The sequence below is a fragment of the Bos indicus x Bos taurus genome, chromosome 2 (genome assembly GCF_003369695.1).
Source record: "Bos indicus x Bos taurus breed Angus x Brahman F1 hybrid chromosome 2, Bos_hybrid_MaternalHap_v2.0, whole genome shotgun sequence".
Classification (NCBI taxonomy): Eukaryota; Metazoa; Chordata; class Mammalia; order Artiodactyla; family Bovidae; genus Bos; species Bos indicus x Bos taurus.
Window position 1 is genome coordinate 79797017 of NC_040077.1, and position 14643 is coordinate 79811659.

The 14643-nt window shown below is 40.8% G+C and overlaps 1 protein-coding gene across 5 annotated transcripts in view; it reads left to right on the forward strand.

Annotated features, from left to right (window-relative positions):
* MYO1B (myosin IB) overlaps window positions 1-14643 on the forward strand; it is a 199214-nt gene that overhangs the window by 114089 nt on the left and 70482 nt on the right. For all 5 annotated transcript variants that reach the window (XM_027563152.1, XM_027563160.1, XM_027563136.1 and 2 more), the window contains exons 6-7: window positions 6101-6147; window positions 11365-11428. In XM_027563152.1, coding sequence (XP_027418953.1) covers window positions 6101-6147; window positions 11365-11428 — 111 coding nt within the window. The remainder of the gene's footprint in view (window positions 1-6100; window positions 6148-11364; window positions 11429-14643) is intronic.

Here is a 14643-nt window from a genome sequence, read left to right on the forward strand (position 1 = left end):
CATAAATATTTAGTCCATAATACCATCAGGAAACCAAGCCAGGGATAAGTCCCCTTCTATCATGGAGGTTGGCATAAACCATCAGCATAAGCCATCCATATGTTGAAATCAGTAAGTGAAAGCCTGTCTCTGTTGATAGAAGGCCCACTGCATTGCTTTATACTGTAAGCATACCTGTATTGTCATTTGACACAGCTGTTAGGATAGAAAAGGTTTCTCAGCGAGGACATTGACAATTTGAACTGGATAAGTCTTTGATGTAGAAGGCTGTCCTGTACCTTGTAGGACGTTTAGCAGCATCTCTGATCTCCACCCACTGGGTGCCAGTTGCACCCCTGCCTCTAGTTGTTACCATTGAAAATGTTTCCGGACATTGCCAGCTGTCCCCTGTGGGGGTCAAGACAACCCCTGGTCAGAAGTTCTGGTCTCAAAAGAGTAGTGTGGTTCAACTGTTTGTTCAGAGTCATGGAAGGTCAAGATTTAACATGGATTAAAGCAGAGCTGCTTTTGGAGGGAGAACCCCGCCTCACCCTGCCCCAACCCAGTATGGAGAAACAGCCCTGCCCATTGTCTCTGTTACTCAGGCCTAGTCCCTCCATCCACATTATTACACCGTATACATCTTTATCCCCCAGATAGTGAAATAAAACTCATGGAAATACTTTGCATGTGAGAAACAGAGGCCAAAACATCTATTACATTGTTACTGATCTTTCCTTCCCTTCAGTACCTTAACAAATAAAGATGCTATGATAGAAAGCACTATATCTTCTTCTTATTCCAGTATTATGACTTTTTGTTTATTGTCTTTTGCTTTTAAGTTAGGATGCTATACATGTGTTATATTTCTGTAGATCTTATTTTAAGAATGCTGAGATCTAACGGAGAAACACTGTGGAATGCTATAGCTCGCATCTGTGATTAGAATTTGACTCTTTATTTGATGGTATTTGAAATGAGGCCTCAGTGCAGGAAATGGGAGAAATGTCCACTGTAGGCATGTATTATATTTTATGGGAATGCTTTACTTTTTAACTGGAGCTGCAACTGTAAATGAACACTTAGAACAATGAACTTAAAAAAACAATTGAGGAGTGTGTCTCGAGTGTTCTATAATGGAACACTTGTTTTTGCTTCTGAGGCTTACAATAAAAGACTTTAGTGTTTAGAACTATGTTTAGTAATATGCAACTCAGAGTTGTTTGATGAAAAGACGGTCTATGGCTTGCAAATGGCACCCTGAATAAAGTTTCTTGAAGCAATTCCTTCACTTGCCCTTGACCTTCAAACCACAATAAACTCTCCTTTATGTGTCAGCATCTTGTGCTAGACTTTGGGGCTGTGCATATTAGTTAATTTGGCATCCCTGCATGTTCACCCCCGCCGCAAAGATCTAGCCCATGAAAACATGGAAAAGTTATGGTGTTCATGATGACTAGGTCAACACTCACCATTAGCAAGGTTACATGTATCAAAGCCCTTTAGCTGGTGGTGGATGTGGGATAAGGACCTCTTCAGCAAGTATCCTTTTTTGAGTGTTTTTCATGTGCAGGTTTCTTTACTCAATACAGCATCTCAGCTTATTTACTATCAAAAAGAGAATTTGTTGTCAGGGACCATGAAGCCATACCCATTCCAAGTGGAATCTCTGAATCAAAGGACTTGCCTGGTGTGACTTTGTAAATTTTGTCTTAACTGAGCAGGAACCAACTACTTTTTTTTTTAACAATCAAAAACATAAAAATACTGGCTAACATGAAATGTAACACAGTGGGTTTGGTTATTGAATATCCACAGTGAACTCTCCACATTTTGATCAGACAATTGCTTTCAAAACTTGGACCATCTTTTAGCCTGCCTTGAGAACCCCATGAACAGTATGAAAAGGCAAAATGATAGGATACTGAAAGAGGAATTCCCCAGGTCAGTAGTTGCCCAATATGCTACTGGAGATCAGTGGAGAAATAACTTCAGAAAGCATGAAGGGATGGAGCCAAAGCAAAAACAATATCCAGTTGTGGATGTGACTGGTTATAGGAGCAAGGTCTGATGCTGTAAAGAGCAATATATTGCATAGGAACCTGGAATGTCAGGTCCATGAATCAAGGCAAATTGAAAGTGGTCAAACAGAGATGGCAAGAGTGAACGTCAACATTCTAGGAATCAGTGAACTAAAATGGACTGGAATGGGTGAATTTAACTCAGATGACCATTATATCTACTACTGTGGGCAGGAATCCCTCAGAAGAAATGGAGTAGCCATCATGGTCAACAAAAGAGTCCAAAATGCAGTACTTGGATGCAATCTCAAAAATGACAGAATGATCTCTGTTCGTTTCCAAGGCAAACCATTCAGTATCACAGTAATCCAAGTCTGTGCCCCAACTAGTAACGCTGAAGAAGCTGAAGTTGAACAGTTCTATGAAGACCTACAAGACGTTTTAGAACTAACACCCAAAAAAGATGTCCTTTTCATTATAGGGGACTGGAATGCAAAAGTAGGAAGTCAAGAAATATACGTGGAGTAACAGGCAAATCTGGTCTAGGAATACGGAATGAAGCAGGGCAAAGACTAATAGAGTTTTGCCAAGAAAATGTGCTGGTCATTGCAAACACCCTCTTCCAACAACACAAGAGAAGACTCTACACATGGACATCACCAAATGGTCAACACCGAAATCAGATTGATTATATTCTTTGCAGCCAAAGATGGAGAAGCTCTATACAGTCAACAAAAACAAGACCAGGAGCTGACTGTGGCTCAGATCATGAACTCCTTATTGCCAAATTCAGACTGAAATTGAAGAAAGTAGGGAAAACCACTACACCATTCAGGTATGACCTAAATCAAATCCCTTATGATTATACAGTGGAAGTGAGAAATAGATTTAAGGTACTAGATCTGATAGATAGAGTGCCTGATGAACTATGGACTGAGGTTCGTGACATTGTACAGGAGACAGGGATCAAGACCATCCCCATGGAAAAGAAATGCAAAAAAGCAAAATGGCTGTCTGGGGAGGCCTTACAAATAGCTGTGAAAAGAAGAGAAGCGAAAAGCAAAGGAGAAAAGGAAGGATATAAGCATCTGAATGCAGAGTTCCAAAGAATAGCAAGAAGAGATAAGAAAGCCTTCCTCGGCAATCAGTGCAAAGAAATAGAGGAAAACAACAGAATGGGAAAGACTAGAGATCTCTTCAAGAAAATTAGAGATACCAAGGGAACATTTCATGGAAAGATGGGCTCGATAAAGGACAGAAATAGTATGGACCTAACAGAAGCAGAAGATATTAAGAAGAGGTGGCAAGAATACACAGAACTGTACAAAAAAGATCTTCATGACCCAGATAATCACAATGGTGTGATCACTCACCTAGAGCCAGATATCCTGGAATGTGAAGTCAAGTGGGCCTTAGAAAGCATCACTACGAACAAAGCTAGTGGAGGTGATGGAATTACAGTTGAGCTATTTCAAATCCTGAAAGATGATGCTGTGAAAGTGCTGCACTCAATATGCCAGCAAATTTGGGAATCTCAGCAGTGGCCACAGCAGGACTGGAAAAGGTCAGTTTTCATTCCAATCCCAAAGAAAGGCAATGCCAAAGGATGCTCAAACTACCACACAATTGCACTCATCTCACACGCTAGTAACACAATGCTCAAAATTCTCCAAGCCAGGCTTCAGCAATATGTGAACCATGAACTTCCAGATGTTCAAGCTGGTTTTAGAAAAGGCAGAGGAACCAGAGACCAAATTTCTAACATCTGCTGGATCATGGAAAAAGCAAGAGAGTTCCAGAAAAACATCTATTTCTGCTTTATTGACTATGCCAAAGCCTTTGACTGTGTGGATCACAATCAACTGTGGAAAATTCTGAAAGAGATGGGAATACCAGACCACCTGACCTGCCTCTTGAGAAATCTGTATGCAGGTCAGGAAGCAACAGTTAGAACTAGACATGGAACAACAGACTGGTTCCAAATAGGAAAAGGAGTATGTCAAGGCTGTATATTGTCACCATGCTTATTTAACTTATATGCAGAGTACATCATGAGAAACGCTGGGCTGGAAGAAGCACAAGCTGGAATCAAGATTGCTGGGAGAAATATCAATAACCTCAGATATGTAGATGACACCACCCTTATGGCAGAAAGTGAAGAGGAACTAAAAAGCCTCCTGATGAAGGTGAAAGAGGAGAGTGAAAAAGTTGGCTAAAAACTCAGCCTTCAGAAAGCGAAAATCATGGCATCTAGTCCCATCACTTCATGGGAAATAGATGGGGAAACAGTGGAAAGAGTGTCAGACTTTATTTCTTTTGGGCTCCAAAATCACTGCAGATGGTGACTGCAGCCATGAAATTAAAAGACACTTACTCCTTGGAAGAAAAGTTATGACCAACCTAGATAGCATATTTAAAAGCAGAGACGTTACTTTGCCAACGAATGTCTATCTAGTCAAGGCTATGGTTTTCCAGTGGTCATGTATGGATGTGAGAGTTGGACTATGAAGAAAGCTGAGTGCCGAAGAATTGATGCTTTTGAACTGTGGTGTTGGAGAAGACTCTTGAGAGTCCCTTGGACTGCAAGGAGATCCATGCACTCCATTCTGAAGGAGATGAGCCCTGGGATTTCTTTGGAAGGAATGATGCTAAAGCTGAAACTCCAGTTTTTGGCCACCTCATGTGAAGAGTTGACTCATTAGAAAAGACTCTGATGCTGGGAGGGATTGGGGGCAGGAGGAGAGGGGGACGACAGAGGATGAGATGGCTGGATGGCATCACGGACTCGGTGGATGTGAGTCTGAGTGAACTCCGGGAGTTGGTGATGGGCAGGGAGGCCTGGTGTGCATGCGACTGAACTGAACTGAACTGAATCATGTGAGCTTATTATTCTGATCTTCTTGTCTCTGTTTAACTTAATGAAGTTGTGAAAGCTTCTGGGGTTTTGATGCCTCGCCTCTCATCTAAAGAGTCATTTCTATTCACCACAGCATTGCATATCACACTGCAGTCCCTACTGGCTGCAGTATGGCCCACAGATCCCTCAGGGTAGGGTGGGAGGGTATTGGTAGAAAAGCAGAATTTCATGCCCATCCCTGGACTCAGTGAACTGAAATGTGCACTTGAAGAAGATCCTCAGGCGATTGGTTTACACATTAAAGTTTGAGGTATGCTTCTGGGCTTCACAGCATCAAACAGGGATCCCCTCTGCTTCTATGACTTACATTTATCCCACTTAATTCTGTTACTAAGGCCCAGATTAATCTGCTCCTATCTTATGCACAAGCTTGATGAAACAGTCCTCTTACCTTTTGACACTGAAAGTCCTTTGTCAGACAGCAGCATTCTGTGCCTGGGGCAGTGTCATCCCCAAGGTTCTTCCGTGCTCTCATTGGAAAGGGTGTCCTGTGGAAGATTCTGGCTCCCTGAAGCAGCTAAGCTTGGAACTAACTTGATTTTGCCTTGTGGGCTGTTTTTGTTTTGGTTTTGTTTGTTTCGCTTAGGTCTGATGGACATAAACTAATGAAACTATGTGATATTTTTAGTCTATTGGAAATGATGTTAGTTTCCAAATTTCTTACTCTTTCTGTATTTCAGTTATATATTTAATCACATTTAAATAGCTTTTATTTCAAAGTTAATTAAACAGTTTAAAATTTCTCATGTTTTTTTTCCACCTGGAAACCTCATCAGTTGAGTTTCATAAAACCTTTGGTAATGTTAAGTAGTTATCTCTAAAATAACCTTGTTCGTTGTTAGTAATGGAAGAAGAACACAGAAGCCCCGCTTGCTAGCCATTCAGTTGACTACCATCAAAGCAGTTAAAAGGTGTTGAATTAGACAAGATTGTTTACAGTAGTACTTGGAAAAAATTTCCACGAATCATAGGAATGATTCTTTCTATGAACTTATAAGAGGACATGGGAGCTTTGGCAGCTTATTAAAACTTGTGTTTAGTTTCTATGGAAATTTTCTGGACGGAACTGTCATTGCTGCAAGTAGCATTTCTAGAAATTTATAGATGTCATGTATTTGTTTTAGTTTTTGGCTTGAAATTATTTTTCTGTCGCTTGACCACACATCTGTTTCTTTCCTACCAGCATTTGGAAATGCCAAGACTGTAAGGAATGACAACTCCTCTAGATTTGTAAGTATTTGTATAAGCATAAGTGTTAACACTAATATTTAGTTCATGTGTGTTTAAACAACCAGTAGATGTTTAATATGTCTTAATACCCACATTTAAAAAAATAAGAAACACTGTATTGAGATAGGCTAAAAGTTCTATAAGGATTATTTTCATGCTTTCTGGAATTTTCCTTTCAAATTCTTCATGGAGTGACAGGCTGTTTATTTTTCCCCACGTTTTCTTATCGTCTATCGTAAAATTCTGTGAGCAATTTAAATAGGGCTGTTTAGAATCTTTACTAATGTGAGTTTTGATATTTAAAAATCATAATTAAGACTTAGAAATTAAGTAGAAAGGAGGATAGACTAGGTGTCAAGTTTGTATACTGTACAGCTCTTAACCTTTCTTCAGTGGGGCCAGAAAGGATGGACATGTATTCTAAAACCTTATAGAGGTAAAAATCAATTAGTGTGGCAACCTGTAGGGGATGAGAGGAGTACCGAATAGTGACAGCTGAAGCTGACTGAATCCTTTCCAGCCTCATCTCCATTTCTCTCCAGTGTGCACTCTGCACATCAGCCCCTGGGATCTCTCCATCTGGGCTGCCTTCTTTCCCACCTCTGGTCTTTATGGAGGCACACACTGCCTGGAGGCAGCTGGGGGAAATATGATGAGTGTCATGGTTGCATTTTGAAATTGGATGGCTTTTTTCCTATAGTTAGTTCTATACATTTGATAAAGCTGTGTTCTCATATACATTGCTTCGGACCATTATTGATGATCTTCTGTGCCTCCCTGCCAGAGATTCTTCCTGTACCCCACACCTCCTCCCCAACCCTCACCCCTAGCTTCTTTTAGTCCCCTTTTACTTTTTTCTTATTAGAATTGTCCCATGCTTAAGGTACGAGAATGACCTCAGTAGAGATAGTTTTGATAGCTTGGAAAGTGAAAGACTAAGGTTCCTAATTCCAAGGCAATGAATTTTTTCCATTGGATTACCCCCTTAAGTTGTTAAAACTGATTTAAGCCATGCCTTTTCCTGTTGTGGTAACATGGCTAATCTCATTACATAAATAGAATTAGACACAAAGTGTGGGCAGATAGGAGTAATTCCAAAGATCAAGCTTCTATATAGGTTAGAGATTTTGTTTTTGCTGTTGGCAAATGTACATACATTTTAAAAATTTGCAAATATATTTAGTCTATAGACCATAAAAATGCAGAGAAGTATATTGCTTAAAGAGTCATTAGTACTTAGAGATATTGGAAAATCTAGCAAAAGGCTCGGCAAGTAATTCAGCTTGTTGAATAACTTCAGAGAAATGCTATCATAACACGGGTATTAGGATATGAGATTAATACTTGATTATAAGCTAAATCATTTCATGCCCAGTTTTTAGTAATTTCTCTGCTTTGTGCCCTGTGACTTTGCCAGTAATATACTAGAGTCTGTGTTATAATACTATAGTAGGACTCTTATATGTTTAAAATTACTGCTGTAAATATAACAGGGGTTTATGACTCCAGGGAAATTAACCTTTCCTTCAACTATGTTTGACTGATTATCCTGGAATAAATTTCTTGATCTCTTTGCTGAGAAATCTGGTAGACCCTTCATCTCACTCTAGCTGACAGTGTCGACCAGTGTTCCCATGATATATCTCATAGTGACCCCCACCACAGCACTCACTTTAATTTGACATATTGAGCTTATGTTAAGACTTAGTGTTTTTTTTTTTTTTTGGAGGGGGGGATAGGGTAAGGCTTTGAAAATCACTTCTTGACCAAAAAACTTTGGAAGGGGATTTTGTTGAGCATCTGCTGTGTACCCTGAGCTGTGTGAGGCTCTGGAGAGCATGGGAGAAAGCGTTATAGGGTCAGGAAGATCTCATCACCATGCCTCTCATTCAGTAAGAATAGAAACACACACACAGTTTATTCATTTGTTTGAAAACTCTGTTTTGTTTTTTGTTTTTTAAACATAGTTAAGCTTAGGTCTCCCTGCATGTCCTCTTGCAGCCTGCAGTCCTTTCCCCACTAGCAGCCTGAGTGGTCTTTGCAAACTGCCGTCCCCTGCCAGTGACAGCTTCTGCGGTCCCCTTGTACCTGGAAAACAGCCTGGGCTCCTTCAATCCTCCTAGGGCAAGCTAGGCTGCCCAGCCGACCCTTACTGGGCTCCCCAGGCCTCAGCCACACAGGCCTTTGTGACGGTCAGGCATGTCCGAGTGCTTCCCGGCCTTGGGCCTTTCTGTTGCTGGTCCTTTTGGCCAATGCGCTCTGTCCCCAGCTCTGTGTATGATTGGCATCTCGTATTGTGTAGGTCTTATCTCAGATGTCACTTCCATGATGCCTTTTATAGCCTCTGTGACTTCACCCTGTTTTCATTTTTGAAGGTATTCATCGGGCTCTGGAGTTAACTCTGCTCTCTTCTCCCATTTCCATCCTCATTGGCCTTGGAGAGTAGGAGCCGAGGAAATGAGCTCTTCAGCCCCTTGTTCACTAAAGTGGCCCTAGGAGCTTGAATAAGCTGGTGCCATAGTGGACTCTGGAGACATTTATTTGTTGATGAATGGATACCTATTTTGAAAAAGCTTAGAGCCTAGTCAGGAAAATGGACATGTCTGAAAATAATTACAACACAGAAACTAGTAAGTTCCCCATGACAAGTACAGATGAAGAGTTAGGGAAGCTCAGACTCAAGAAGCTGGAGGAGTCCGGGGCAGGGACAGTCCTGAGCAGGTCCACAGGATTTAAAGAAGCCAAAATCAAGTGGTGAGCCCAAGGAACTGGCACTACAGATTGAGGAACTGAGGGGGAGAAGCCAGTGTGGACCTGCATTTGCCAGAGTTCGTGGCCAGGCCAGAGGTTCTGTGAATGGAGCCGTGGACCAGAGCACTGGGAAGATGGGTCTGGGCCCCAGCTGGAGGGCTTGGAGAAGCAGGGTCAGGGTCTCAGACTTGGTTTTGTAGTCTGCGGGAAGCCCCTGGTTATTTGTCAGTGGTCTGGTGGCAGGATCAGAACCACGCCTTGGGGATGTTGTCAGCATGGGCATCCGTTGGGTTCTCAGTGCTGTCCTGGAGTTGAGCCCTGGTCAGTTTCCATTTCCCTTCTCCACAGGGTTTACTCACTTCAAACCTCCTATTCTTTATTCTCAGCTGATGGTATTATGCCTGCTTCACAGAATCATCTTCAAAGCTTGCAGACTCACTTAACCCCACTCCTTGACACCTCCCTATCCCCATGTCAGTTCACATACACTCCTGTCTCTCACTCGTCCCTCCTCCTGTGTTCCAGCTCTGTCACCTCCTATGCCCCGGGACCACCTGCCATCAAAGTCATCCTGTCTCCTCTGGTCAACCTCTGACTCTCTTGTGAAGTTACTGTTTCTCCCTCCTTCATAGCTGCTTTGGCTCTGGGGTCCCCATGTCTCCTGCAGAGCACTGCTCTTAATTGCCTGGATCTCAACCTGGACTTTGGAATTCTTGACCCCAACCTTCCTTACCTTCTGCGTCTAACTGCAACCTGTCATCATGACTCCCTCCGTAGCTCTCAACTCCGTTTAGTTTCCTCCTTTGCCACACCAGCTACAAACTACCATTTCTCTCCATGTGCTGTCACCTCTGCCAGCTAGATCCTTTGCAGTCCATTCTACACAGCCAGAGTGATCTTAGAAAGAGGCAAGTCTGATCACTGCATCCTTGTTGAGGAACCTTGAATGACAAGACTTTTGTGTCAGGAGAAAATGTTGGTGTCATGATATTGTGGCTTCCTTTAGTATCCTCATGGGTGCCAGTCCTTAAGCCTGCTCTTCCCTGACCCCTGAGCGCCTGCCTGCCTAACCTCTCCTGATACTTCGCCTTTAAGTCGGGGAAGATCTCCCACACTGCCCCCGTCCTCTGTTCTTTGTGCACAGCACCATGACCCATGTAGGTTGCAACCCTGTACATGGTTATGTCCTGTTTATGTCCCAGTTTCCCCCAGGCTGTAAGTTCCTTGAGGGCAGGAGCTATGCCTTGCTTTCCCTTGTGTCTACATTAGTATCTAGGAGATGCTTGATGGACATCTTCGTAATGAGTAAGTGAAGACTTAAAGAGGCCAGATGACCTATGACAGTGAAGAAGGCAGGAGAGCATTCACAATCTAATAAAAAGTCACAGATTGCATCATTGATTGTGTGCCATGGGATTGTGTTTCTTCTCCTTTACCATTATTTTGAAAAATAGAATTAAATTAATTCTCTGGCAGAATTATTTATAAACCATAGATCTGACTAAGGTAGAATATGAAACAAAACCAGACAATTTATTAGATCAACACACACTTTTCCAAACAAAAAACAGCTGTCAGTTATTCTGATATATTTGTAACTCTTTAACCAGATGATTCGAGATTCTTCTCTACAAATCATAGTATGAGACACTCTACGTGTATTCCTGTGTGTTTGAGACTCCATCTATATAGTATAATACGAGCATGAGTTATATGTTGCTGTATAATCTAGATCAAAAGCCAAAAAGAATAATGATCAGCCTTTGATTCTGAGGTGGTCACACCACATAATCGTGCATTTGATTTGAGTAGATGTAAAAACAGAACTTGAAGTGTTCCATTTTATCCACCATCCAGTATGTCTGAAATGTCTAGTCATGGCTTAAAACATACTTTGCCTATAAAACTGAAATAATTTATATTCCTAGCTAGCGCATATGCAAGAAATACTTATTTTTTCTGGTTTTCATTTTTGGATTGAATAAACATACCATTAAGAGCTTTGAAGCACATATCTGAAATGGAAAAGTCTTATGATGGCTGAGAAGATGTATTCCTAAATTAGCAATGAGATATGTTCAGTTTGAGCTAATGGAGTATTTAGTATTGGAAAAGACTCTGATGCTGGGAGGGATTGGGGGCAAGAGGAGAAGGGGATGACAGAGGATGAGATGGCTGGATGGCATCACTGACTCGATGGATGTGAGTCTCGGTGAACTCCGGGAGTTGGTGATGGACAGGGAGGCCTGGCGTACTGCGATTCATGGGGTTGCAAAGAGTCGGACACGACTGAGCGACTGATCTGATCTGATTTATGGAGGCATGTTGTTTTGCATCATGGTTACATAAACTATGTCCTTCTTAATTACATTTAAACCAATGCATAAAGGGCTTATTATGCTATGTTGTAAGATACAGACTGAATATTTTGAGGTGAACTTAACTCACAAATTCTTTCTTTTGCAGGGCAAATATATGGATATTGAATTTGATTTTAAAGGGGATCCACTGGGAGGAGTGATAAGTAACTGTGAGTATTTTAAAGAAGTTCAGAATAGTAAAATATATATTAATATGTAAATAGAATAGTTTAGATACTTGGGTCTTTAAGAAATAGCTATAAGGAAACATTTCCTGTTCTTACACTTAGATTTTAAACCTATGCATTTTAGATTGTTTTTATAGTATTTAATTTCCAAGTCTTTTTTAAAAGATCAGAGTCTTTGCCTTTGAGAAATTTTTTAGAAATCTGCTAAAGAAATAAATATTAGCCCAACTGTATTTTATATTCTGTAGCCAATCCAGTAATAAAAAAGATTCTTCAACAGTTGTTTTCTTTAACAAAATTATGGTTAAAAAAAACAAATAATAATTGATTTTAATAACTTTTTGAGATAACATTCATCTGATAGGATGAGAAAAACCTGTTCTTCAGGTTTTAAGAAATTTTGTCTTTAAGTGTATTTAGATAATTGAAATGTGATACACCTGTTAGGTAGAAACAGATTTATTTAGTTTTCTTTAGTCATGATTTGTGATTGTAGTGAAACATTCTCTGTCAAAGGTGAAAAAAGGAACAAAATTAGGTCAGGTCTACTCAACAGTCCCAGGCGCAGAGTTTTCTCGGGGGCACAGTGGTCAGTACCTGTTGTCAATGAGGCCCCTTCATCCACGCTTTGGAACTATCCTGATGTCTCTGCTCCTGTTGATTTCATCTGATTCGTTTGGGATGTGTAAGATGACAACTCAGGGTTTGTGCCCATCCAGTGGGAGCCACAGCCTAGCTACTCTCTTGTTTTTTTGAGGGCCACACTGCTGAGCCACCCCACCTCCCCACCTTCCCCTGGCTCCTCTCTGCCCTAAGATGCTATTAGGATTGTTAGAATGAAAGCAGTCTAAGCCTGTACTAGACAAAAGCAAATTGGCTCAGATATCTGAAGCACTGCTTTTTGTTATAGTAGTGGCATTCTTTCTCCAAATAAAATTTTACTCCAAATATCAAACAGATAAAACAAGGCCTGATCTGGTTAAAGAGGAAATGAGTTGCCAGAACCCCTAGACCCCCGGGTGGCCCCTGAGATCTTCCTGACAAACTCTAGAACCAGAGGAATGCCATTTGATTCCAAAGTGAGTGTTTTTAGAATTTGGGCACACCGTGCAGCTGAATTTTTTAAAAACCACAACTCATGGAGTAAACTTCTAGGGCTAGAGTTTCTTCATCTTGGAAACAATAGAACTGACTTGGATGAATTCCATGGTTCTTCCCATTTCTACCATTTGTAGTTTTTAAATAATTTAATTTTTTAATTTAGTTTGTGTACCATCCATTGGGATTATCCATATTTGCAAAAATGTATTGTTACTGGGGAAACATCTTGAAGAGGAAGTTTTAATCTGAAGTGAAATTGGCTAGGGTGGTGCAACTTATGTTAAATGATTTTAAATGTCAAATCAGGATGCAGAAGTACTCATGCAAACCATTTATGATGCCACCAAAAGCAAATGATTATAACCCTGCCAAGTTTGTCAGGCAAGCTTCCTTCACAGTATATGCCAATTGGTGAGAGCTGTACAGGAAAAGGTAGCCTCAATTTTAAGACCACCTTTTTAAGAAATGATTAACTTTTATTCTGAAAGATAGTTATAACACATTTACAGCACTTGTATTTTATAAGAGAAATTAGCTCTAGTTATTAATTGAATAGCACATTATTTTTAAAATGAGAATAAATGAACTGTCTTTATTATAGAATATTCTGAGATGACTGAACCTATGTTACTCTTGAGGACTCTAGGAAAATATTTAAGGATGACTTAGATTGCAAGTATTAGAAAATCACTTGGATTTTACATTTTGAAGTTTCAAATTTCAAACAGAAATGTCTTCCTGTCCCTAGTCCTTGCAGTATCCATGGAGAATAAATAGTAAACACTCAGTTCATTTCCAGTGAAGATTAATATATCATCATGAATGGATTTCAAATGGTCTCTGTTACCATTTGTTCCCACAATGAAATAATATTGAAATTTGTGGTAGTGGGAACACCCTGGTATTTTAGAGTATCCTTTGGTTTGAAAAGGAGAGGGAAACATCAGTGGTGAGAGCAGGAAATTTCACCCAGTATAGACAGAGGACTGACTCATAGGTGGCCACAGGGAACTGCTGCCTGCTGTCTTAAGGGAGTATAAAGCCATGGGTAAACCCACTCTTGTTCTCACCAAGCTGCCAAAAGTTAGCTTCTTGTACCCAGAAAAGAAGACAAGATCTGCCATTTTGTTCAGTTCAGTTTAGTCGCTTAGTCGTGTCTGACTCTTTCGACTCCATGGACCACAGCACGCCAGGCCTCCCTGTCCATCACCAACTCCTGGAGTTCACCCAAACTCATGTCCATTGAGTCGGTGATGCCATCCAACCATCTCATCCTCTGTCGTCCCCTTTTCCTCCTGCCTTCAATCTTACCCAGCATCAGGGTCTTTTCAAATGAGTCAGCTCTTCGCATGAGGTGGCCAAAGTATTGGGAGTTTCAGCTTCAACATCAGCCCTTCCAGTGAATATTCAGGACTGATCTCCTTTAGGATTGACTGGTTGGATCTCCTTGCAGTCCAAGGGATTCTCAAGAGTCCTCTCCAACACTACCGTTCAAAAGCATAAATTCTTCAGCGCTCAGCTTTCTTTATAGTCCAACTCTCACATCCATACATGACTGGAAACAATAGCCTTGACTAGTTGGACCTTTGTTGGCAAAGTAATGTCTCTGCTTTTTAATATGCTGTCTAGATTGGTCATAGCTTTTCTTGCAAGGAGTAAGCACCTTTTAATTTCATGGCTGTGCTCACCATCTGCAGTGATTTTAGAGCCCAAAAAAGTAAAGTCAGCCACTGTTTCCAGTGTTCCCCCATCTATTTGCCATGAAGTGATGGGACCAGATGCCATGATCTTAGTTAAAAGAAGACAAGATTTGCCATTTTGTACGAAGTCTATATTGCTTGTTTTGTCAGCAGCCAGCTAGTAAAAGTGTAAGACGCTTTGGGTTAATTATTACCTTGAAAAAGTCATAGGATCACTTGAGCCCATTGTGTACCCAGGAAGTGGGGGGAAAGCCCAATAACTTACTCTATCTTTCTAAGAGAGGTGTGCTGTAAAACTTGTCTTCATCTCATTTGAAAGCTATGTGTTTCTGAGATTAGTGTCATTAGGAGAGAGGTGTTAAAAAAGAGAAAATGGCAAACATTTACTTAAGTAGA